This window comes from Thunnus thynnus, chromosome 17 (genome assembly GCF_963924715.1).
Source record: "Thunnus thynnus chromosome 17, fThuThy2.1, whole genome shotgun sequence".
In the NCBI taxonomy this organism is placed as follows: domain Eukaryota; kingdom Metazoa; phylum Chordata; class Actinopteri; order Scombriformes; family Scombridae; genus Thunnus; species Thunnus thynnus.
The window spans coordinates 22,969,063-22,994,048 of record NC_089533.1 but is presented as its reverse complement, the minus strand read 5'-3'; the positions used below and the strand labels follow the sequence as shown (position 1 = coordinate 22,994,048).

Sequence of the window (24,986 nt, the reverse complement as noted above, 5' to 3'; positions counted from 1 at the left end):
AGGTCATGTTTAAATGAGTATTTTAATGTTTATAATGTATTTAGATTGAATTCCATTTACTTGACTTCTTATTTAGTTTGTATTTATTTTGTTTCCTGTACTGATGTAACATGTAAATTTCCCGTCTGGGGATCAATAAAGTCTTATTTTATCTTATCTTAAATCTACTTTGAACATGAACATTTTAATGAAGAGTGAACTGAATTTGACCTCCCGATTAAACAAGTCCTTCAGGTTTGAGAAAGGCAAAAATAGACTCCTGTATCTCCTGAGTCAAGACATACAGCAGACTACAATATCATAATATACACATAATAAACAATAGATATCTGCAGATAAATAACTGTATCACAGCATCACAAGCCAAACAGCCACATAGATATAGTAAAATGTCACTTTGAGTAATGTGATAAATGAGACTTCCTTGGATATCTACATAGAAGCAGAGCCTATAGACTATCACCTCCTACAGGGAAAAAAACAACATTAAAAATGCAGTCATTATGTAATATACACTTTTTGTCCTCACTAGCGAGTGTGCAATCTGTCCTCACGTAGTCAGTGATTTGGTTCAAAACACATTGGTCACATGGGGTATAAGGAGCTGCATATCCTCTAAGGGCCGCTAGCAGAGCTCTTGCACTCTCTGTAATTATTACACTCACTGTAATTACTACATGCACTGCCTGCAGCTGTGTGTGCTTGTTTTAATGGTGTTCCACTCCTGAATACAATTGTTTTGACATTTTAGATGTGTTAATATGCAAGCAATGACTCGACAAACAGGCTGTTAAAAGGAACCGTTTTTATGCCACAATGAAGCCAATTCTTTACAGCATTTTAAAAAGCTGCAGCACTATGCATATGCATTACATGTCATGCACATGGATTGTATTGTCAGCTGTCTCTGATGATTTGCACTATGAAATACATGAGTCATACAGATAATGTGTTTGTTGTATGGACTATTAGTGGCATGGTTATCACATACACTATAAAACTGTATGATAGACAAACATAATAATAACATAATTCTGTAATCTAACAATACTTGTGCAGCAAACGAAAAAAGATAATGACATAAAACATATGACAAGATTAATTACTTTTGAAGATAATATTTCTCAATGTTATTTCAGGTCATGAGAATGCATATGTTTAGGTGTAAGAGAAGGTGTGGTTTTAAAAGTCTACTTTCAGCTCAGCATGAGATACCCATGGGTTAGGGTTTCAAATGCAAATCCAAAATATGAATGAAAAGAAAATTATACAGAGGTACAACAATGATTTATCAAGTTGTTAGCCTACATTAATACCAGGGTGATTTCAGCAGTCATTCATTATGCTCTCTTGTGATTTAGCCTATTATTTGAATTCCATTGTTGAAAGTGGTTGAGTCGGTTCTCTGATTTTCTGTAGCTTGCTGAGACTAAAAATGTAATTTACCAGATATAAGATGTCATTTAATATTACTTTTTTCTCTTTTTGATAAAAGGATGACTACATACCACTATTACTCACATTGAACATGCCTTGAAATTTCACAGATTACAGCACTACTTGGCACATATGTACTGTTTAGTTAAGTATATTCAAATATCCATCATTATGTCTTTATGTAAACAGAAAATAAGAACATTCAGTAGTGACAGATGGCAGCTTGTTGCTGATGGCGGTTGGCAGTTATGACCAGTAGACTGTCCATCTCAGTGCACAGCCACAGTGACAGGCAGCATGTTTTGAAGTAATTCCCTTGATGACTGCGAGTGACATGGATGAGAGCTCTCTGGTGCCATCCTCAGACTCATACTACCATCAGCCAGAGCAGGGGCAACTCTGAAGACCCTGTGGGATGGCTGAATGGCTACAATGAACTGCCTCTTGAATGTTTCACTCAATACAATGTAGATAAACGGATTGATGCAGCTATTGGCATAGCCCATGCTGATAGCAATGTTGTAGGCATACAGGAAAGCAAACGTAGGTCGCTGTACTCCCAGGTGGGCCAACTGCAAAATGTAGTAAGGGGCCCAGCAAATGAAGAATGCCAGGCATATGGCCACTGCCATGCGGGTCACCTTGCGTGTGCGCACCCTCAGGCTGCGCTGGGGCAGCGGAGCAACTGTAGCTGACATGTTTTGAAGAATCTTGAAAAAGACCCCGCAGATGACCACCAAAGGCAGAGCAAAGGCCAAGAAGAACTGGTAGAGGGTGAACCAGTATGTATCTGTGGCTGGGTTAGGCAGCAGGAGGGCACAGCCAACTGAGCCATCCTTGAGATGCATGAGTCCTGCGTACATCCAGACAGGAGTGATGGAGACCAGAGAGAACACCCACACCAGCGCCACTGCTGCTCCTGCCATGAAGGGGGTCCGAACATGTTTGAAGCGGATGGGGTGGACAGTGGCCAGGTAGCGATCCAGAGTCATCACGGTCAGGATGTAGGTACTGACAGTCTGGCTGTTGGAGTCAAGTGCTGTAAGTACAGTGCACATGGTGGCACCAAAGCACCAGGAGCCATTGCCCACAAGCTGGTGAATGAGGAAAGGCATGCCAAGGAGAAAGAGGAGGTCTGCGATGGACAAACTGAAGATAAATATGTCTGGTACTGTTTGCTGGGAGCAGAACTTGGTCTTCTTCACAATGGTGTAGATAACAATGCAGTTTCCAAAGATCCCAAAGAAACAGATGACACCAAAGATGCTGGGCATGAGCACGTTGTTGTACTGCTCGTGATCTGGCAGAAAAGGATACAAACAGAATGCTATTTGTCAGATATAACGTAGATGTCCTACTGCCTGTGATTATCTTCCATAAATATATTTTCTTTCAATTTATGTTTAAGCCACTGGATATTGGGGAACTGATCAGTGGTCATAATGACTACTGATCAGTTCTGAATGTGCCTCTAAGGGCTGTAAACTGATATCAAATATGAATGAATAAAAAAGTTCACAACATACCTCATGTGTCTGAATTATTTTTAACAGTAATTTCACAGCTTTGCTCAGTGAAATTCAAGTATCCTCGTCTAACACTCATTTTATAAAAACAGAAGAGGAAACAACTTACCTTCTTCTAGATTCTCGGGACGGATGACGGATGAAAAAGATGAATTTGAAGTATAAGACAAGTCCATACCAATTAGCTTTTGACAGTGTTCCTCTAAAACAATCAGTTTATGATAATATAATTTACATAACAAGCAAAATAAAGTGTAATTAAACAAAGGGTGCCATAAGAAAAGCAGCATAAAGTGATAAAACTTCAGTTCGATAACGCCGCGCGCTTCTTTAGATTATCCAAATGACTTCATTTAACAATTGACAATTAAACGCACCTTAAATAGAAAAGCACTGAGCCCTCATAACAGACTCGTCATTCAGTATCAGTCCGAAAATTGGCCACGTATGGTATGTATTCTAACTCCAACACGCACCGATATTTTGTCGTGTGATTGTTTTCATGTCCAGAGGACAAAGGTAAAACTGTATGTTGTCGGTAAGTGTGGCAGGTGGTGAAGCGTCGCGGACTGAGAGATGGAGAGAGATGTGATCAAGTTTTCTCTCTTTGTTTCCCATGTTTTTTCACTTTTGCTCAGGCGCAGACTTTCTCTAACTCAAATATAGACTTAATTAATACTTTCTGTTTCTGTTATATAATACAATTAAACACCCACTTGCTTTTTTTCTTCTGCTTCTGCTTCAGTATACTTTCAGTGACACTGCTATCTGCATATTTTTAAAGACATACCTATAGATATCTCATCTTAACACTGCTCTTAAGACATTCCGTTAGCCTGTATATTCTATTGATATTTAATCGGAACCTTTGCCATAATTGGTAGCTTTGCTTGAACATTAGAGCAAGTTTATCCTTTCTATAAAGCATTTTTAACGCTGTTTTCACAAGGTTAAACCTGTCCACTAGGTGTCAGCATTGTCAAGGTATTTGTCTCTGATGTCACATACGTGCAGGGCAACATCACAGTAAAAGCAGATGTTCAAAAAATGAAAACAAAGAAAGACCAAATATCCTACACATTGGCCAAATGCCAAAGGCCAAAAGTAATGGGCTCTGTTGTGGAGTAAAGGTGAAGAAGGTGGTGAAGAAAAGTCATTTAGACTACTTTTTTAGTGTGTGTGTGTGTGTGTGTGTGTGTGTGTGTGTGTGTGTGTGTGTGTGTGTGTGTGTGTGTGTTTATGGCTGCTTTGCATATGAGATATCCAGGCATAAATCTTGACTCGTCAGTAATATGTGATTTTTTTTAATGAGAAGAACCAGCAGTCTCTGCTGAAATGCAGAAAGCCTCTTTATCTAGTATTTGTCGAGCTCATTTTCTGATAAGAAGACACGTAAACCTTATCGCGTTGTTATGATATTCATCAGGCAGCTTGCTTCACCTGGATCACTGTAAGACATTGCCCTGTCTATTATTTATCACCTGACCAATAAAGTCAGTTGTATATGCCAAACATTGTTGTGGCAACAGTTTGAGATTATTTTACATCCATAATAAATCTTAAAGCATTATGGTCTTCCTTATTAGGAGGACTTTACCTGATGTCCCATTTCACCTTATTTGACCTTAACTTACCTTAGATAGATAGATAGATAGATAGATAGATAGATAGATAGATAGATAGATAGATAGATATTATTAATGTGTTGTTGTTGTTGTTGTTGTTGTTGTTGTTGTTGTTGTTGTTGCTGCTGCTGCTGTTAAATCGTAGGTAAACATGGATAATTAAAGCCAGTTGTGGGTGACAGTTATATGGTGGGTTTGGCAGATAAGCGGAACAGACTGACAGGGAGGAGCTCCAGTCACAACAGCAGCAGGTTCCTCCCGCGTTATGTTTTTATTCCCACCCGCATTCTGCGAAGATCCGCCCTATTCTTCCTCTGATTGGCTCTGACTCTAACCAATCTAACCAACGAAGGGAAATACAAACAGCCAATCAGAGGCAGAGAAGGGCGGGTCTTCGCGGAATGCGGGTGAGGGGGAAAAAAATAAGGCGTCCCTCCCAGCTCTGTGGAAGGAAGCGGAAATAAACGTCGCAAACCTTCTGCTAGTAGCTAGATTTCAGCTCGTAGGACGGGGTGTAAGCGACACAAGACATACATCGTTTGTTGCCTCTCAAGAGGAAACACGGAGTGGATAATTACACGAGAGGGGTTTGTTTGTGACGGTGGCAACATCTAAAACGGAATATCTCGAGTGGTGAGTTTTCCTGACGCTTTCTCTTGACATAAAAGTTGTGTACTGTTTCCTTTCGCGACGCAGGCTAGTCAAGTTCAGTAACGCTAGCTGGGCTAACTGTGCTAGCAGCAACAACAGCTTGCGCTATGAAAAAAAAGGTGTTTTCTTCCTTTTCACATTTGCCAACGTGAAGCTTGCTAGTAGGCCTCGAGCGTTAAATAAACATCTCATGTTCATTTGGAAGTGGGCTCTTGTGTTGAGAAATGTCATCGTCACTCTACCAGTTGTGTCATATTAACCGGGTTAAGTTTGATATTCACTCGGCATCGCAGTTATTGTTACCCGACCGTTAGCCGGCATGCTAGCTCGAGCGGTCAACACTGGGCGCAGTCTGTTTGCTGGAACGGAATCGATCCTGGCGTGAAAACGGTTAAAACGCGTTTTGATGCTCAAAATGGCATTTTAGTTGTTGTTGTAAGCAGACATAAATCTGATCAGGAGACGGTTATAGTTAGCTTCTAGAGGATAATTGCAGTCAGCTCCCACCTTTTCATTACTTTGTTTTACTACTTCTGTCAGAGATGTGCGTTATAGTTTGTCTGTCTTGAGTATAGTGGTCATGGGTTGAGTTGTCAGTTGTATCACTGTAAACAATGACTTCAGTCACATTTTAGGACTTGTTGTATCGCTACCGTCAAACAGACTTTTCTGGAAAAGTATCCTCATCATCGGTTCTGGCTGACATGAACGGGCTATCCGTGACGAGAGGACTCATTGTTGTTTAATAAAGCAATGAAACCCTAAAGTTTGCATTGGCAGATAATTTTGTTACTCTTCTGGTATCTGTCATCTGGCTGGCCGTCACGTTTAATGGCTTTGTTAGACCAGGGTTGTATTAGCGTGAACCTCTCAGAGCTGTATGGTAGTATATTAGCAAACAACATAATGAGATAACGTAGCTTTATCCATTTAACTCAGCAGCTGTAGGTTTAGCCAATGTATCACTGTCAGCTCTGCCTAAGTGGACTTATCTCTGGTCTGGCCAAGTGGTTAGCTGTTAGGACAGTTTGTAGGAATTGTCATGAATTGTATTAAACTTAAGTTAAAAATTACACCAATGTCCTGTTGTTCTCTGTTGTTGGGAGAAGGAGCAGCATGAACATGCAGGCTATAAGCCCTTTTTACACAGGTTTGACATTGGAAATGACCATCAGTACTTGTGTGCTTTTTTTCTTTTTCTTTTCTTTTTTTTTTTTGGATATTGTTAGATCTAAAGACAACAAGACTGTGATGCCTAGATCACTAAATAACTTTCTCGTGATTACAGGAAAACCATCACAGAAAAAGGATCAGATTAAAAGTGGTTTTTGTTGGGCCATCGTAATCAAATTTTATGCTTATATGAGGATTTTCATGTCTCAGGGTAAACTATCAGCATTTCTTTTCTTACACACCATCCTCCCCTGTGCAATTGCTGTACTCTACTTTTCCCGTTCTTTCTTATCTGCAGGTACCCTACTGTGACCTTTATGTGAGGTCAAAGCCCTAAAGAAACGGGTCATAGACGGGAGGAGAGACTCGGAGAAAAGCATCTGGCCACAGAAGCCTGGATAAGTGTTTTTATTTTTTATTCAGTCCCCGAAACACAACTACAGCTAAGCAGTTTTCCAGCACCCAACAAGGACCATGGAGGCCATTGCCAAATACGATTTCAAAGCCACTGCTGATGATGAGCTTAGTTTCAAGCGTGGAGAAGTCCTCAAGGTAAGTTACAGTCATTTAATTATTTGATGTCAAGGCTTGTCTGCATTACTCATAATTATGAAATGCCTGAAAGTCCTTTCTTGTTGTAAGTTCATTTCCTGGGAAATTAAGCATCCTGTCTTAAAAGAAAGTGTTGTCAACGTAAGGTAATGGTTTCCAGGCACAAACAATATTTTTTGATAAAATTCACCACCCAAATTAAATCTGTATCTTACATTAAGAACAATAAGTTCTTTTTGATTCATATCATTTAGGCCTATATGCTGTGGCTTATCGTATGATAATGTAGTGTTCTAAAGAAGCAATGCTTATGTTACAATACAGAAAGAACAATGATTAAAGAGGCAAAAGGTTTTTGCTCTATTATGAACTGTTTCAAGTGCTCTTTGTGAAACCTCAAGCTTGTCCAGACCCTCAGGCACAAGATGCTTTCTTGTTACCTGAAAACCCTTCCTGTCACACTTTAATCTTGATGAGATAGCCAGGATATTAGAAAGTACATACGGCAATTTTCCTACACCGTGGTCCTCTTTTGATTTAAATGCAGTCAGAATAATCCCAATTTACAGTTTTAAGAGTATTCTCCTTAGGACAGAACCCCTAAAGAAACATGAGGGTTAATTATGATTTATAATATACAATTCTTTATTATGAGAACGAATAGACAAACATTCAACAGAACCAACATGCCTTTAGGTTAAACACTGAATAAATAAAATAGATATGTTAACAACTGCTGTGATTCCCCTCACATCAAATGCCTTGTTTCAAATGTCTAACATTTTAGAGACAGTATACTGAACATTGATTCAACAAAATAAAATAAAAACTTAAATGTTGAGGATGATTGTGCAACTGTAAATTCTTTGAATATTGCACATTTTTGGCAACTTCACTACAAATTTCTTGCAAGAAAGACTAATCTGTCAACTGTCTCAGGCTTGTTTTGTTTTGTTTTTTTCTCCATAATAAATTTTAAAAAACACAAAGTAGCTAACCTCATTAGGTAAACCAGGGTGTAGTCCTGACCTCAGAAAAGTTTGTTGAGGTAAATTTTGCATAGGACGTCCGTTGTCAGGGTAGCTAGCAGATTAGCATGCTAGTTGGCCCGGCATTATTACTCACCCTCCCCCGCATGCTCAGCCATGCAACGCCAGTGTTTGGTCAGGAACTCGCCGGCGTCCCGAACAGACGATAGCCGCCTCCTACCACCATCTTTGGTCGTGATGAGCAGTCTGTCTGGGTAGTGCAGGGCGCGTTTTAAGCCAAGGTTGTAGAGGTCCCTCATCACCTCTTCAGTACAATTTCTTCTTCTTTGGTGACAGTTTCCCCGCATTCAGTTTCGTTCCATCAGCCACACATTTTCATCTGAGTTGGCTACTCCACACAGGTGGTCATTCTGAGTTGTTGTGAGTGGGAGGGACCCGAAACATGCGTAAACCACATGTGTTTGTTTCTCTGCTGTATGATTGGCTGTTCGTGTAGTGTTTTTGTAGGTAGAAGGAAACTGACTCAAAAGTAACTATCATAAATAAATCTCATAAATTTATCATTGTTATCATGGAATCTTATCATGAAAATTATCAAGATCATTTTATCGCCCAGCCCCAGGCGACTGTGCAGAAAAACAAGATAAACCTTCATATTTTCTTACCATATTCTAGGAAAAATGTTTGTAGCAGAGTGTTATGTGTAAAACATCCTTTTGATAATGCATGACTTTAAGGATTCATTTTTCTCTCCCCACTCAGCTTTAAGGTCAGTCCTTATTTTACGAAAAGATGGTTCTAGGAAAGACTGCTCTTTAGCCACTGGCTGATTACAGAGTGAATAGCCCCTTTTGTGAATGATATATTTCTAAAGGACCACACAACTTTGTGTATTTTCAGTGTTACCTGTCATTCTGTTTTGATCATAATAATAAATTGTTTTTATGGGCAACACCAGCTTTGTTTTGACATGCAGGTAGACGGAAAGCTGTTGTGATGCAACATAACATACATTTGTGTGTCAATAATATAAAAATATAATTACTCCAAAGTCAATTATTCAGTTTAGAAAATGAATTTTCTAAACTATGAATTTTGTCACCATTACTGCTATGCTTATAAGGAATTTGCAGAATTTTGAAAGGAATAATAAGAGGACTCCACAGCACAACTGCAGTTAATAATAAGGGATCAATTGGGACTAGTAAATACATACTCCACATAGTTTTACTGTCATTCCTCCCCCAGAATTTAGATATTAACTCTGAAGGGCCTTGTGCTTTTCAGTCCATGTGAGATGAGACTGACCCTGTGCTACTAATTCATAACATGCACGCGCCTTGATTTATTAACTTATAATGTACCGTGTATGTATAATATAAAGGTCATCTGTTGTCGATAACTTGCTTGTGCTATCAGAGGATGAGTGCTGTTTTTTTTTCCCTGAATAAATTATTTGAGAAGGGAGTTTTGAAGAGACTTATCTCACCAGGGGGCCCTTGAGGGAGGGAGGGAGAGAGAGAGAGAGTCTGCTCAGGAAACACTGAGCTAAATATGAGCTCATATTAAATTTGCATATCAGAGGAGAAAGTGATGTACGTTTCCTCTAATTTTAACAGCCGGCTGTCTTGATGGAAAATTTCAAGCCTTATTCTAGATGGCAGAGTTTCAGGCAACATGTTGATGGGAAATACCATAGATTTTTGTTCCCCTTCCTTTTTAATTGACATCTTTAAAGGAGATGTGCCTATTGGTCCTGGATCATTTAGAACAGAGAACAGAGGATTTTTCTTTTAATTATGTGGTTATATTAGGTCATGCTTATTTTCTTTCACTAAGTTCTAAAATCCAAAATTGTACTTCTCAGTTCCCCATATGTCTATCCTGTCATTTCTTTTGTTTCCTTCCTTGAAAAGTGCTCTTCAGACATTTTTACACTCTCTTTTACAGAAGCTCCGTCCACCAGAGCTATGTGGCTTCATGGAAAGTATGAGGCAGATGTAAATATGGTCATTTTACATGCTTCGGGATCAGTTTTATCCCATATGTGAAGATCTAGTTTGGCATTGAGGTTCAACAAAAACTAAACTTATAGATGTGATATCAGTAATTGAGGTCTATAATCTTTATGCTTTCACAGTATATATCACATAGCCTAACATCATCTGACTCTCTCTCTATATATATCTATCCTGTTTCTACATATTTGACCTGGCTAGTGGGTAACATACTGTAAGTGCACAATCTTAAGAGCTACCAAAAAAAAAAAAAGCTTTCCAGTTTATTTTTGGACAGAGAACAAGTCTGAAATGGGGAAGGAAAGCCTGCATGAACATTGCCTCTAGCACCGTCCACATTTCATCTGAATCATTTGTGTTGGCTGCTTTGCCCATAGGACTAGTTCACTTTTTCAGACAGAATGAATTCGCATGGTGTTTGTCCCTATGTCAGATACCATCCCCCCCCTCGATTTCTTTCATCTTCTTTATACTGTATTCCTCTTTTGTTCCTCCTCACAGTACTCATACATTAGTCTCATGTCTGAATGTTTCCCCCCAGGTAACATATGAGAAACAGGATAGAACAAGCTCCTGTCATCCATTGATACATACTAGCATACAGGTGGACCCATGTTAGTAACCGTTTGTGTAACATGTAACTATAAGGCTGCAGTTGAAAGCCATTTTGGAAATTCGTCAGCAGTAATTTTGCCAGCAGTTAGCTTGGTGAGAGAGCTTACCAATACCTCAAAGTATGCCAGCGGTTAGCCTGGTATTAGCTGTATGTGCCCCGCTACCTCTGTGGCTGCCAAACATTTCTTTCTGGTAATTTTTCTGCATTAGTAACTTCAAAGAACGAAGCACTATATGAAGCTACATCAATTTAGTGCCTCTCTCTCTCTCTCACTCTCTCACTTTGCTCTTTGCTCTCTGCTTTTTAGACCAGTCATATCTTTGGTTACGTAATGGTTTTAACATCAGTAATACTAAACTAAGATCCCGTTACTATAGACAAAATTACCATTTGAAGAAGTACATCTAAAAAAAAACCCCAAAAAACCTTCTCTGAGGTAGTGTGTGTTCATCGTGGTTCCTTTTCCTCCATCACCAGTGCTATCTTGTCTGCTGATACTAATACTAAACAGCTCTGCTCTCAGGACAAAGGGTCCCTCTCATGAGAGAGCAGGCCCGTGTTCAGGCTTTGCTTATTTGAGCATCCTTTACTTTCACCATTTTCACTACCACTGGGAGACAGGGGGCTGTGTTGCTTTCTCCAGCCCTCCTGCTGGCATTCAAGAAGGTTTTATTGAGGTTTTCAGTTTTTCCACTTTGTTCAGCTACTCCTGCTTTCATTCCCAATATAACTATGATACCACACAAGGTCTGGATGATTTTGTGAATGTTTACAATACATTAATGATAATTGTTGTAGATACATTAAAAGGCAGTAAGGCATTGTTGTGGACATTGCAGCAATTTTAATGCCTTTTTCAAATCTGCATGTAGTATACACAGAATCCTCTGTAGTGAGTATGACCAGCACCAGCAGCACAGCTAGTTACAGTGTCAGTGACTCCATAAACTCACTATGTTGAAACCCAAATATTAGGCAGCTTTGGCTAAGCGCCACAAAGCCACACAGCAGTTTTCCTCCTCGTTCCAATTGCTTTTAGAAAAGGCCTTTTTATGTAAGCATCTATTTAATGGTCTGCCACTGAGGGGATGAAAAGGTTATGGGGACATGAAACTCTGTTGTATTCACCCATCCAATCATTGTGATATTTGTATATTCTGAATTGACTCACGTGTCATAATCCCCACAAAGGTGTGTGATTACAAATAGGTGATTTCAGTTTGTCGGCAAATTAGTAGCACTAGATAAAGGTATTAAATGTCAAATAAGAATTGCCCTGAAAGCCAGAATTCCTGTTGAGAAGTTCTGTGTAACAATGCTAAATCTTTCAGGGGAAATATATAATCCATCTGAGAAGCGATTACTGACTATTGTGAGTGGTTTTATTTTCGGTTGACTCTGAGCAATCGTGACTCTTTTTTTTTTTTTTTTCACTACACATGTGTTAGCTCTGTTTGTTCAGCTGCTCCTGCTTTCATTCATGATATTACAACACAGTTATGAACATTTATCAGATGAAAAGGAAGCCCATATTCTCCAATGCCACCAAGACACTTCGTAATCAGGTCCCACAACTGTCAGCCGGCTGTGTTGCTGTGACTCACACAGCTGGTTGACCAGACCAGGCTCCCCTCTAATTTGCAGCTTTGAGTCATACACCAACATTTAGTACTCTCGTTTGCCAGTTCATGAGAAGTGAAGTAAACTGTCACATTGTAATAGAGGATCTTCACACTGTCCTCCTACGTAAGAAAGACAGCTGTTAAGCAGCACTTCGCAGTGTTCTTTTAACGTCATAGGCATTAAATGTGTCACACATGCAGTACAATATAATGATATCTACTGTTTTGATTAGGTGTGTACTTTTACTCTACATATTGCCTTTGCTCCTTATCAGTAAATGGCACACAGAGCTGTTGCAACTACCTTCCTGTTTTATCTTTACAGACGGTTTCAAGTTGTTTAACTGTTCTCACTCAATCTTTACATAAAGCCAGATTTGTTAGATGCAAAAATAAAAACCTTTGACAGCTTACATGTAAATGTCTTACTGGGAAAGTGTGGAGTGTGTCTCCATGACAAATTTGCATAGTGCAGACTACTTCAGTTTCACAAAGTGGTTTCCCATCAGTATGGACAAAAAGGGGAAGGTGCCACTGGTGGTTAGATGTTTGGGTTTTTTTAAAACCAAAAGTCAACTTACACAGTAAAATTCCTCTTCTTTAAATCCTGAGCTTAGTCACAACTATTTCGTTAAACTTCTGGGTTGACACTGAACAGTGACGTCCAGACACATGTAGGCTTTTTAACATTACGACACACTTACATTAGCATGTTAAGTAATATTTGTCCTTGATCATGGTTACAATGTATTTTCATGTTTAAGATGATCAAAAAGTTGTGAAAAATCCATTGTTAAAATGAGTTTCAGATGTATGAGAGTCTTGTTGTTGTTGCATTTGAGACAGAACAGTATGACACTGTAAGAATCAATAAGAGGTAATAATTCATCACATTCACAGCTGTCTCTCAGCTCAATTACATAGATTGACATGTCAAATGATTCAATATCAGGTCTTAAATTGAACCCAAACCAGTCATATCTACAGTAAGTGATAGCTGCTCCTATTATGGACCACATTGTTGTTTGACCAGTTTTGTAATCCAAGCTGCAAAATGCCATTCGGCCTGTCAATCCAAATAATTGTGATGGCCAAAGAATGCTACAGTAACATAATCTAGTCTTATTTTGCACATTTTCTGTGTCAGAAAGCAGATCTAGAGGCAAAGCGACAGGCGTGTGGAGGCCACACTAGAGTCTGGCCATTGCCCAGAGCACTGTGCACTTGTTCTCATTTCCTCCTTAAATAAATAAAGATTAACAGCCCTGCTAGCTGGCAGAATTAGCTCCCATCAACAGATCTTTGAACTCTGCCTGCGTAGCATGATCTGAGATCCGCCTTTCCACCTCACTCTTCAAATTGCTGCCTGTAGATTCAAAGCATTTGTTGTACCACCTCTGTTCAAGCCACACCGACTCTGTCAATATTATATTGCAGCCATCAATGAAATAGCATGCCATAAAACATTAATTTAGAGTCACCTCAGGAATCGAATAAGAGCTTGCCAGTAGATCGCCAATAGAACCTTGGCCTTTGTGGAACATTAAGACACTCAGTCGACATTATGGGAGGTAAATGTCAGCTCATAAAAGTGAGTGTTAACTATAGCTACACTAGGAAATGAAATACTGTCTCATAGAGAAATGGCTAAAAAAAAACCAAAGCAGTTTTGGTACAGTTAAATGAAATGCAGGCCTGATGGTTCATGTAGCAGCTTGAAAACCTTTATTAAACATTAAAACTTTTTGAAGGCCTGCGAGGGTTAGGAAATGTTAGAACTTGAGTGCTGAAGAATGGTAAAAGTATGTTGAACTGACAAAACCAAATTTTGAGATCTTCACCTCAAATTCAGTTAGCGAGGTAAAGGTCTCTTAATTGAATTTCCTTAATTATACAAAAATACCTCAAAATGAAAATAACTTAGGTGTTACTAATCACATGAACAAAGCTTTGTTACATTCAAGTGTCTCAGTAAGTCATGACAGTACTTGCACAATACCAGGACCCTGAGACCGAAGCAGCTAAATGGAATTCATTAATTTTATTATTTATAACCGTTCCTACTGTGACATGACATGTCTTCCATGGAAAAAAGGTCTATTGAGATAACTCTTGCTGGAGCTAAATGTCAACATAAGAAACTCTGAGAATTGCAAAAAGACTAGACAAACCTTTTCCTTGAGAAAGACAGAAGTGTAACCACCACCACCACCCACTGATCTTTCTGCCCCAAACCTTTTAGTGCCTATAATCAAATCAGGCTCAGAATCTGCGGTAAAGTTGTCTAGTCTGTCTCAACATTAGTGTGTCCTTGTATCTGTGTGCGTTTAAGTTAATGCCACAGCTTAGCTGTTTTCACATCCTGTTTGATGTCTTCCAACCCCCCAGTAACTTCCTGTGTCTCCACAGCAAACTCCAGCAACTGTAGTGTGCACCTACCAAACGATAGTACTGAATTCACACAGAAGCACAAGAGTTGCTGAGCCTCATCCTTTTAGACAGTTGGAATATGATTGCAGTAAAATCATATGTTTCAGCAAGAACTCAACACCTTTAAAGACACAGTGTGACAGTCCGTATCTCCTTTTACCTTTGTTTTCTCACTTCAGTGGTAGTGTTATAATCTTATCAACTATATGTATTGTGTATAACCTGATCTCTTTTTTTGTTTTTTATTCCAAGAGAAGGATGGAGCTTTTAGCCACCCCTGCCCCTCCCCCGATTAATTGCTCCCTCATCGCCTATTATTGCTTAGAGGATATTGATTTCCTCTCTCCATCCACTTGCCCACCATGAGGAGGAAGAGTTTTATCAGTGCTGCCTTGTGACGCCTGAATGTCTTGAAAATACAAACTTTACTTGAAAGACTTTTAAGCCATCATAAGAGCTGCTGAGGACTTCTCTCTGAGCTCCAAACCCAGATCCAAATCCCAAATTGATTTTTTCTTTTCCTTTTCTTAAGTTCCAAACATTTTGAGTTCAAGTCGGCAGCGGTTTTCTGTGGATTTCTTGGCCATGTGTAAAGCGGCACTGCAGTTTACTACGTGGAGCCGAAGGGTCAATAAATCCCTGCTATGTTGCTCATTGTTCAGTACATCTGAGACTCACCGTAGTTACACTGCCAGAGGCTTAAAGGATCACTGCAGTCAGACTGTGTGTGTGTGTGTGTGTGTGTGTGTGTGTGTGTGCGCGCGTCCCAGTCACATTTGCGTAAGAGCTGATTGGCAAACTAATTTTCTAATTAAGTGCTGAATCTCTGGAGAGAAAGCGTAGATAAGTACATTTCTCTGACTCAGTTTTCCCATCTTCTTTCTTTTGTCTTCTTCAAACAGTGTAGTCTTGTTAATACAAGAAAGAAATACATATACGCTGTGCAAAGCATCTAAACATACACCAAACAGGTCATGCTGGCTTTTCTCCTACAAAACGAGACGAGAGGATGCTAGGGATGATTCTGTTATGACTAAAGAAGACTATAAAGAGTGCAAACCTCCTAAAGGCAGGTAGTTTTTAGGTAAAACATAGGCTTTCAAGTTACAGAATGTAATCTTAACAGAGCAGGAACCAGAAAGCTATGCTGAACTACACACAGCTTTAAAAACACAAAGAAACCAGACAGTATAGAATAAAGTGTAGCACAGTATTTTAGTCATCCAATGCAATACACCGGTACAGGTGTTGCTTTTGTTGTTTACACAACCTGTATTTGTAAATGGATTTCCATTAGTAAAACAGTAGTAGCCACTACTTTCAAATAGCAGGAATAGCAACCTTTTTATCAGCCGGTGACGCCACTACCAGCATGCTTCAGCTCACGGCGCCAATGGCAGGGGATGTGGAAACTGCAAATATTGCCTTAGCTTAGTAATGGAGGAAAGTGTGTTTGCACGAACCTTCTCTTCTTCGTTTTTTTGTCCTATTTCCTGCGTCTGTGCATTTGAGGCATCAGCTTCAGGTCAACAAACGGCGGCAGGTCAAGCAGGCAGACACTTATCTTTCCCAGCAACTACCCACCTAATATCTGCCCAACCGGGCAAGGTTTAATATGTCAGCACTGGTACCTGCTGTGGACGCGGAAGGTTGAAACATGCCCTCTTAAATTGACACACTCTCTCCCTCTGCCCCCGTGGCCTTGCTTGCTAACAGCTTGTTAGAGCAGAAAGTAGGCTGTGTTCAGGGTCAGCCTGTAGACTCTTATGCAAAGAGTAGCAGCAGTACAGGTGGTCGTTTAGCCTTAAGGCGAGTATGTAGTCGTTTTATTGTGATGACACCTAAAATATAAGAGTTAGGGGTGCAGTGGAAATGCACATGATCCTGGTTGTGGCAGGTGTGGCTGAAGCATAGCGTTTTGGTTAACCTTGTTGAAAGTCAGATGTTTCCTGGTGACTATTTGCCCATACAGGTGATGCTTGCAGTTTGTAAACTGGTAGTTGATGGTGTAAAATAGTGTGGTTTTTTTAGTTGTTTCATTTTTTTAACTTTCTCCTTTTAACTTTCACACCTGTCAACTGGCATGTAGTTGCCCTAGATACAGATTACTGTGTATAGTGATGTTTTGACAGAGCGCCTGAGTGCTTTATTTAGCTTCCTTATAACACTTCTCTAATCATTAAAAGATGACGAGTGTACACGTGTATACAGAGCAGGCAGAATGAGGCTCATTAAATCAGCCATCTAAAGCAGGAATTAGGATTGGTAATCTCTGTGTGTCCTGTTTAGCCTCTTAGATCAGCACCCCAGGACATAAACATCCCAATAGATGTCACTCAGACAGACTCACTCATTGTCAGTAACCACCACCAAGACAAGGATCAAACTTTCTGATTGTTCTGGATGCACTAAACTTTGTTTATTCTTAATGCAAGTTGTTGCAGATCTTAAGAACAGAAAAAGGGGGAGTTAGGAAGAATATTTCAGCGACACTGTAAATGCAGGTTAGATGTTGCTTCTAATGGGAACATTTAAAAAAAAAAAAAAAAAAAAAAAAAAAAAAGCTGTGCAGCGTGGGAATGAAAAGACAACTTTCCCTCTCAGAGGATTGATGGAGTATCACAAAAAGGCATTTAGCTAGCCAGCTACCGCAAATGGAGGACAGTGCACCCCGCAGAATAAAACATAGCTAGTTTGGCTGCTCTGAAAAAGAGATGCCCTCATTTTATGTTATTTGCCCTTGAGGAGTTTTCCTAAGCTGATCACAAAGAGTGTGATTCTTCTAAGTGCTCCTCTGTCTTCTTCTCTTGCTCGCTCCCTCTTTCTTTCTCTCACAGCTTCTGTCGCTTTCTTTTGCTTTTGCTATTTATCTCTCTTGATCTGTCTTCTGTCACTGTTTGTAGCTTGTTTTTTGGTCTTCTGTCTTCTGTGGCTCCCTCTGCCTCTTCTTCTCATTGCTCTTCGCCGAGTGTTGAGTCAGAGAGCTGTAATTAGGTCTCACTGCTTCTCTTCTCCGCATCACTCCCTCCTGATGTGCCATAAAGACACTGACAGCTGTATTTAAACCAAACGTTATCATTCTCTCTACTCAACTGCAGTTATCTCTCTGCACAGCGTATGAGTGAAAAATAGTCCAAAAAAATGGGTTGACATGATGTTTAGTGCATCATAAATGCATAACTGATATGGGCGTAGTGACCTATATCCTTTGACATAACTGAGAAGGTGATAGATCTTGAACATATAAAGACTTCAGATTCAGTGCTACTCTAAGCAAGAACACATTGTTTGGTTAATTTCTTCAGTAACAGCTGTTAAAGCTCACACTAGCATCAGACAGCAACAAGCCTGCTCTTAATGCTGTACAACTGCAACAGTTGTTCCACATCTGTTTACTGCACAACAGATTTTGTCGCTTTTTTTTTTTTTTTTTTTTTTTTTTAAGTCATTAGAGGGTATTGCCAAAATAAACTGTGCCGAGAAGTCAAGCTGTGATAAACAACAACATGATGTAAGTCAGGATCCTCCCCCTAGCTGCTGTAGTCAAATTATTGTTGGAGGAAGAAAGGAGTGCTAGAATTATCCTCCATATCAGTGATCACACTAAGTTTTAATTTTAGTTTACCACTCGTCTGTTTTGGCTGGCGAGTCCATTATTTTTTCAGGCATTATGACAAAAGGAATTATCTTTTTTTTTTTTTCGTAGCATGAAATGTAGAATTTGTATAACCTTGTCCACCATGTGTCCCGTCAGTAACTTTCCACTAGCTTTGATTCAAGGCTGGTAAAGACGTCATACAATGCTATTGTATTCATTCATTACATATGAAACTACTTGCATCCTTTCAAATTTCCCTGATTGTGTAACTTTAAACACTCACGCAGTCTTACTCGGTTTGTGTACTGTAGCTATTTTAATCACGGCATGTACAATTTGAACCCTTTGCAGCGGCTCAATATATTAAATTACATTATAAAGAGACTGAAATGATATTTTCAGTTCATGTAAACTTGCTACTCAGCTTTCTTCTTCTGTAAGAGTATACATACCACTGATGCTCAACCAGTCTGGACCACTCGTGGCTCTCAAAAACATGTTATTATACAGAATGGTTCAAGAAAAATCAAGAAAACAGCTCAGCATGTTTGCGCCTCTAGTAGTGGCGGTGTCACTGCTTTATTACCTCACGTTTCGGTGGGCTGGATCACCATGTGAAACCACGGTCAGCCTCTTCTGCAGGGTCTCCCAGGTCGGACGTGCACTGCGTGTTTTGAAGCAGCAGTCTCTGCTCTACAAGGGAGGCTCCCCATGTGGTCATGGCCTCAAGCATTATTTTAATTACAAGAGTGTTACAAGCCTTCATTTACTGGAATCCAGTGTAATCCCTACCTCTTGTCTTTCTGAATCAGGGTGGCACTCACTGCCTCCCTGACTCGGAGCTGTCCTGAATCATGTCTGCTGCTTTCCTGCTGGGAGCAAAGGAGGTCACAGTCATTCTGATGGCTTTTTTTTGTTTGTGTTTCTAACGCTGTTTTGCTAAAAGCTTACTTTGTCTGGGTCTTCACGCCAAGCGCCCCCACTCCCATCGTACCCCCAGACCGCTGTGATTTAAAATCTCTCTCCATATCATCAGTTAAAGGCAGCACATTTATTCATTTTTATGAGGGTATTTAAAATCATTACATCAGTACTTCGCTCTTTCTTAGATTCCACAACCCCTGCGTACTATCTAGATACTGCGCTGTGCTGTTCAGGCTCTTTATCCCCTGTGTAAAATCTGGTGCCACAACAGGGGTCACCGCTGTCGCCAGTATGTCAAAATACCAGGCCTCAAATTCCATTCCTGCAGGACAACCACACAATTGGCACGGACAAACACACACACACACACACACACGTACACACACAGACACATAGATGTGCCTAGGCAACTGTTACTACAACTTCAACTTTCATTTTTTTTCTTTTTGGGGTGTGAGCCAGGCCCAGCTGATGACTTAATAATATCTGCTGCAATTTCTGTTAAGGACTAACCAAGCTAATGCCTCCACAGACACATTAAAATCCTATCATTTACAAATTCAAAGTCTTTGAACATCTTCATTCTTGGCCAGAAATAGGTGCAGTATCATCATTGAATTACTAGATTTGTACCATTTCAGGTGATCTATATAGTTTCTCATCTTCACTCAGTCAGTGTCCGCACATGAACCGAGGGCACATTTAGTCTATTGAGAAACCACATGAAAAACCACTTCTTTATCTGATTCTGTGGCATTATGTTAGATATTTTAATAAATTTGAATTAAATTTGTGAACCAAATTTGTTGGTTAAAGATGAAAGTTGAATGCAAAAAAAAAAGGCTTCTTCTTTTCTCGTGATCTGCAGTGTGCTGTTCTGGTTCCTTAAAATGTATATTTCCTCTCCGCTTTAGTCCACTGGCTCTTACCAGACGCTGAGTTTCACTTTGCATGTCACTAAGTACTGTTATAACTGATCATTTTCTGTGGTCTGATTAGATTATCAGTGTTTGATGTCGTCATGGTTGCTGTCTGCTTTGAGACAGCAGAGGAGAGACAGCAGAAGGGGCTCTATATGAGGTCCATTAAAATTGGTGGCAGACCCAACAGGCTTTTGGCCTCTGAGTTCTGATGAAGCTTTAGCTTGTCTATCTTTCTCTCTGGCTGACCTGCCTCACGCTCAGATTAACTCACACTCCAGGGTAATCCCTGCTCCTGATTTATTGCAATCCCATGTGGACTGTGCAGACATGTGGTTTATTTAGCATCTTTTTTTTTTTTTTCTCAGCCCCCACTGTCCGTCTGCCCTTGTGCCTCACTCTCTACTTCCATCTCATGTTAGGCAATGTTAAGTGAGTGGGTCCTATGTACGCCTTATCCAATAAGGATTATTTCTTTTATCAAGAAACTTATTGTTATATAAAAGATTTGCTCTTACATTCTGTTTCTAGGTGGTCATGAAAGGGAGAGTAAGGGTTTTAATCTAATCTTCTTATTGTCATCACTCGTACCTCGTCCACATCAAAGCAACGACCCTGCAAAAATCTGTCTGACTATTATAGAAATAGTTGGTGATAGCAACTTCTGTCCTTTTCAGTTATAATTTCTGTTACATAATAAAAAAATACTTGAAGATGATTATAGAATGTGAGTTGCTGCATTGGCTTTTCATGAGATGACAGAATAAAGGAGAGGGAATCACATTGTATTGCATTAGTTTCTCCACATCTGCCTAAATAAATCTCTAGTGTAAAGACCACATAGCCGGGAAGATTAATAATGAGGCTGAAACTCAGCCTCCCTGTTTATCAGAGGGAATTATACAAAGTATTGTACGATTTCATGGTTTAACAGAGACATACTGAATTAATGTCGTGGGCCCAGGTCTCGTGTGAGTGACATCTATCCGTGTTTAGTGTGACACATGAGTTTGTTGGTAAGTGCTGTAATATTTTAGTGTGCGTGTGAGAGAGGGAGACAGGGGGAGGAGGAGGGAGTCTACAGTGGCAGCTGTGGAGGAGATAATCCCCAGCATGGACCTTAGCCTCTCAAATAGAAACTCCTACAACTATTGTGGCTCAATCAGATTAAAAAGACAAAAAAAAAAAAAAAAAAAATCTTCAGTGAGAGGGAGGGAATGCTTATCATCCACAGAAGTGCAACAGCACGATGCTGGCTCGGCTTGGAACACAGAGGCCGAGCTCAGTCAGACACAATGCTGCGGTTGTCTCCTTTCTGTATGGTTTAAAAAACTGCCAACCAAGCAAATATTTTATTTCTGCTTTTCCTCATGGGCTGCCATTCTTTCAGTTTTGAGAGCCCCTAGATAGACCTGTAAGCATTTAAGCTGAAAAAGCCAAACATTTTCACTGGGCTTTAGTTAATATACTTTTTGGCTTTTTCCAGGCTGGACGTCTTTATCTTTTTAAAGAGCTTCAGAAAAAAAGATAACTCCTCAGATTTGTTGCCACAATTAGACACTTATTAACGGGAGAGATTTGAGTCTTGTTTGATATGTATATTCAGAAGATGTTAGACTTGACTTAAAACAGAAACTGAAAGCAGTCAAATAGATAATGATATTCCTTTTAAAAAGGTAGCATTAGTAGAGCTAATTATGCAGCTACTTATTCTCTCAAACTCACTTACTCACTCAAACACCTTTAATTGGAGTGTAGCTTGAGGTAGCAGCTCAGATGTCTGCAACAGTGCTGCTAACATTAGACGCTGAGCTAAAAAAACTTGGGTGATGGCACTACAGTTATGAAAATTTTAAAAATAAGAGGGTTGGGTGGAAAATATGTGCTTTTTTTACCCCATCACCGCAGCAGAGCTGTTGCTGTTGTTGGAAAGCAGACATTTTGACGTGTCATAGGAGGAAATGCAAAGGCGTTAATAATATCATTAAAGGAGACGTATCATTTTCATTTCCAGGTCTATATTTATATTCTGGGGTTCCACTGATATATCTTTACATGATTGGGTTGCTTTTTCTACTTTGACATGTAAACATGTCTCTGTGAAAAGTCCCTATCGAGGTCATTCAGTATCTGACAAGCTGTGGTTAAAGAACTTAAAGAACTTTCAACTGGTTTTGAAACAGTCTCATGATGCCTCTATATGACCTACATAAGCAAACAAGACCATCAGCGAGAAGATCGGCTATTTCTGTACAGTTATTCCAAATGCCTGCCACCGGGTCGGATTCTCCACGAAATCAGACAAAATGATTTACGACACGCAGAGCGGAAGAGCCTTTGTTTACATTACATGTAGCATTGTAGCATGAGGGAGTACAAGGACAAGGGGAGGACATTTCTCCTCATTTGATAGCGTTAAAAGTAAAGTTAAATCTGTTTTCGGTCTCCTGACTCATTTTTAAAAGAGAAAGAGAAAGAAAGAGAGCAGTGGTTGAGCAAGCTAGAGAATGAATGAAGAGAGTGAGTGGCGATGTTGCAAGAAACAAAGGAGTGAATCAGATAAATAAAACATTTTCACAGCGGTTACATTCTAAAGCACAAATAAACAGGTCCGCACAACCCTGCAGGAAGGTTCCGCATTGCTGGATTTGGTGTGAATACAGCCTTACAAGTTAGTACCTAAGTATGAAAGGTACTAAAAATAGTACAGTAAAGTTTACTGTTTCACCATTGTCATATTACAATTATTGATCGTACATAGCCACAAATAAATAGATGACGTCATCGCTATGCAAACAGCTATGAGCTTTAAAAAAGAAAAATAGTATTAAAATTAAGTAACTCTTTTATTTCACTCGCTTCCAAAACAAATGCACACACTAGCCAAGATCTTTACAACATGAGGCGGTGGTGCTCATGGGAAACGCAGTCTTTATTCCTTTTGGTGTTCTCCCACTTCTGAAAGCAAATTTGCAGCCTGCTGTGCCTGCTTGTTTTGTGGTTAACTGAGCAAACTTGCAAAGAACAATTCTATAACTGTTTGAGACGAAGACGGACCGATATGTTTATATATGATGTTCTAATTGACAACTCGCTTTGATTGATTGATGCATGTTTGTACGTGTGGTTATCCTGGATGAGTTTCATACTTGTTTAATAGAGCCTTAGTAGTCATTCTGTACTTTGCCCTGCAGTCAACATTACTGAGACGTATGTGAACACATCTCTTAACTGCACCAAAGATGTGACTCCACTCGGTTTCACTTGATGTCAGCTACGTTTTACTGTGCGCTGCAATATGGCAGGTTTACATTTAAGCCTAAAGCGTTTATAATGAGTGATTCTAATGCAGATATCAGACGAGGAAAAAATTTGATTGGAATACCCCTAATGCAAACGGCGGCTGTTTTTTAATCTCCTGGAAAATTCACATAAGCATCTTAGCAATTCATATAAGCTTTAGGCGTAGAGTATAATGCAGCACCTGCTGTGCTCTATTATTAACTTTGGTTGTAGACTGGGTAATTACGTAAGGTTACCCAAGTTCATGTGGACCAGTGGCATGTTGTGCTGTCTGCCACACAGTCTCTCCTACAGACTTATGATATATCACTGATATAATTTAACAGTGTGAGATATAAAGCTGCTTTGTTTTACAGATGTTGTATTAACTAGCATGGTGGGTTGAAAAGAGGTGATTCTAATGGCTGTTGTCCTCTTGCTGACATCTTATCTGTTTTCACCCCTGCTTTACTTTCTGGTTTTTTTGCATATCTATTCAATGGCCCTTGTTCAGTGTAGATCATAGCAGACAGTGTGTTATGTGTTTTTAATTATCTCGTGCATATGGTAACTAATTTATTGTATTCCAAGATGCAGTTCAACATCTGGCTAGTGACAACAGATAAAGAATTCATGATTTTATCATTATTATTTTTTGTTACTGTATTTCCTCCCCTGTTCTGTCGATTGATTTGTTCCTATTGTAGCTAATGTTGATGTTGTAATGAATGTTTTATATTTTCAAGGTGCATTGTAAAATGTGACATCTTGTTCTTATTTTCAGACTTGCAGACTCATTCTACTTTACCACAGTGTGCATACTTGTTATCAGTTTACTGAGAATAATTCATCAAGTTAAAAAAGTTCTTCTGCTTTCCTGGAGGGAGGTCAGAGTGCAGTCTCAACTGAGCAGTGCTGCTGGAGCTGGCAGGGTCTTAAGGGCGCTTTAGAGGAGTAGATGCTTGCCAACAAGTGGGCTTGAACCTGGGTTGTTGTGAGGATGAAGCATTGTCTCTCTGACTGCTTGACAACTCTGCCACCTACAAAACTGCAGTAGAGCATATTTCCTACTCCCACAGTTTTGTTGATCTTTCTGATTGTTTTTAAAGTATCTCAGCTACAAGTGGTGAAAGTGTTGCAGTCCTCTGTGTGTCTGCGTATGCGTGTGTGTGTGTGTAAAGTAATATGGTTTCTGCATTCCCATCGACTAACTTTACACGCCACCTCTTCCTTCCACTCAGCTCTGCTAAAACAGCCTCAGGGCAGGCACACTGTGCGGTGAGCCTGACTCCTTGGATCTGCTTTACTCCAGCGTACATAGATCAAGCAAATCAGTCACTCGCACCATCACATGCAGCTCATGACTGCGAGCCCAGGGCGCTGTTCTAGCGTCTCAAAATGAGGTTTCCTGTGAGTCAGCGGTTTAGGGCGACAACAACACATGCAGGACTTAATTAAATCAAACACACTTTATCGGACAGAAATGTCCGATACTTGGAGAGTGTGTGCGTGTGTTTGTTGACAGAAAGCGATAAGGAGGTCATTTTGAGTTCATGGTATCAGTAAGACATGTTGAGGTGTTGGGTGTTTGTCATTGAGTGACCAAATATTTGTACGTCCGCT

The 24,986-nt window shown here is 39.8% G+C and overlaps 2 protein-coding genes across 2 annotated transcripts in view; one reads left to right on the top strand and one right to left on the bottom strand.

The window, feature by feature from the left end:
• mchr1b (melanin-concentrating hormone receptor 1b) lies at positions 1–3,580 on the bottom strand. Its single transcript, XM_067616235.1, has 2 exons — positions 3,073–3,580; positions 1–2,737 (listed from the first exon to the last, which is right to left on the bottom strand). Exons 1-2 carry the CDS (start codon positions 3,251–3,253, stop codon positions 1,707–1,709), a joined length of 1,212 nt encoding a protein of 403 aa, XP_067472336.1. The 5' UTR covers positions 3,254–3,580; the 3' UTR covers positions 1–1,706.
• Positions 3,581–5,028: 1,448 nt separating this feature from the next.
• The window catches only part of grb2b (growth factor receptor-bound protein 2b), a 30,102-nt gene continuing 10,144 nt past the window's right edge, over positions 5,029–24,986 (top strand). The window contains exons 1-2 of the mRNA XM_067616231.1: positions 5,029–5,221; positions 6,711–6,964. Coding sequence (XP_067472332.1) covers positions 6,887–6,964 — 78 coding nt within the window. The 5' untranslated portion in view covers positions 5,029–5,221; positions 6,711–6,886. The remainder of the gene's footprint in view (positions 5,222–6,710; positions 6,965–24,986) is intronic.

Bases quoted from the DNA above. Each gene is read 5' to 3' on its own strand.
- mchr1b (XM_067616235.1), bottom strand. From the start codon at position 3,253: ATGCTGCTTTTCTTATGGCACCCTTTGTTTAATTACACTTTATTTTGC. The intron at 2,738-3,072 runs GTAAGTTGTTTC...CTTTTCTGCCAG, and splicing joins TCCCGAGAATCTAGAAGAAG to ATCACGAGCAGTACAACAAC.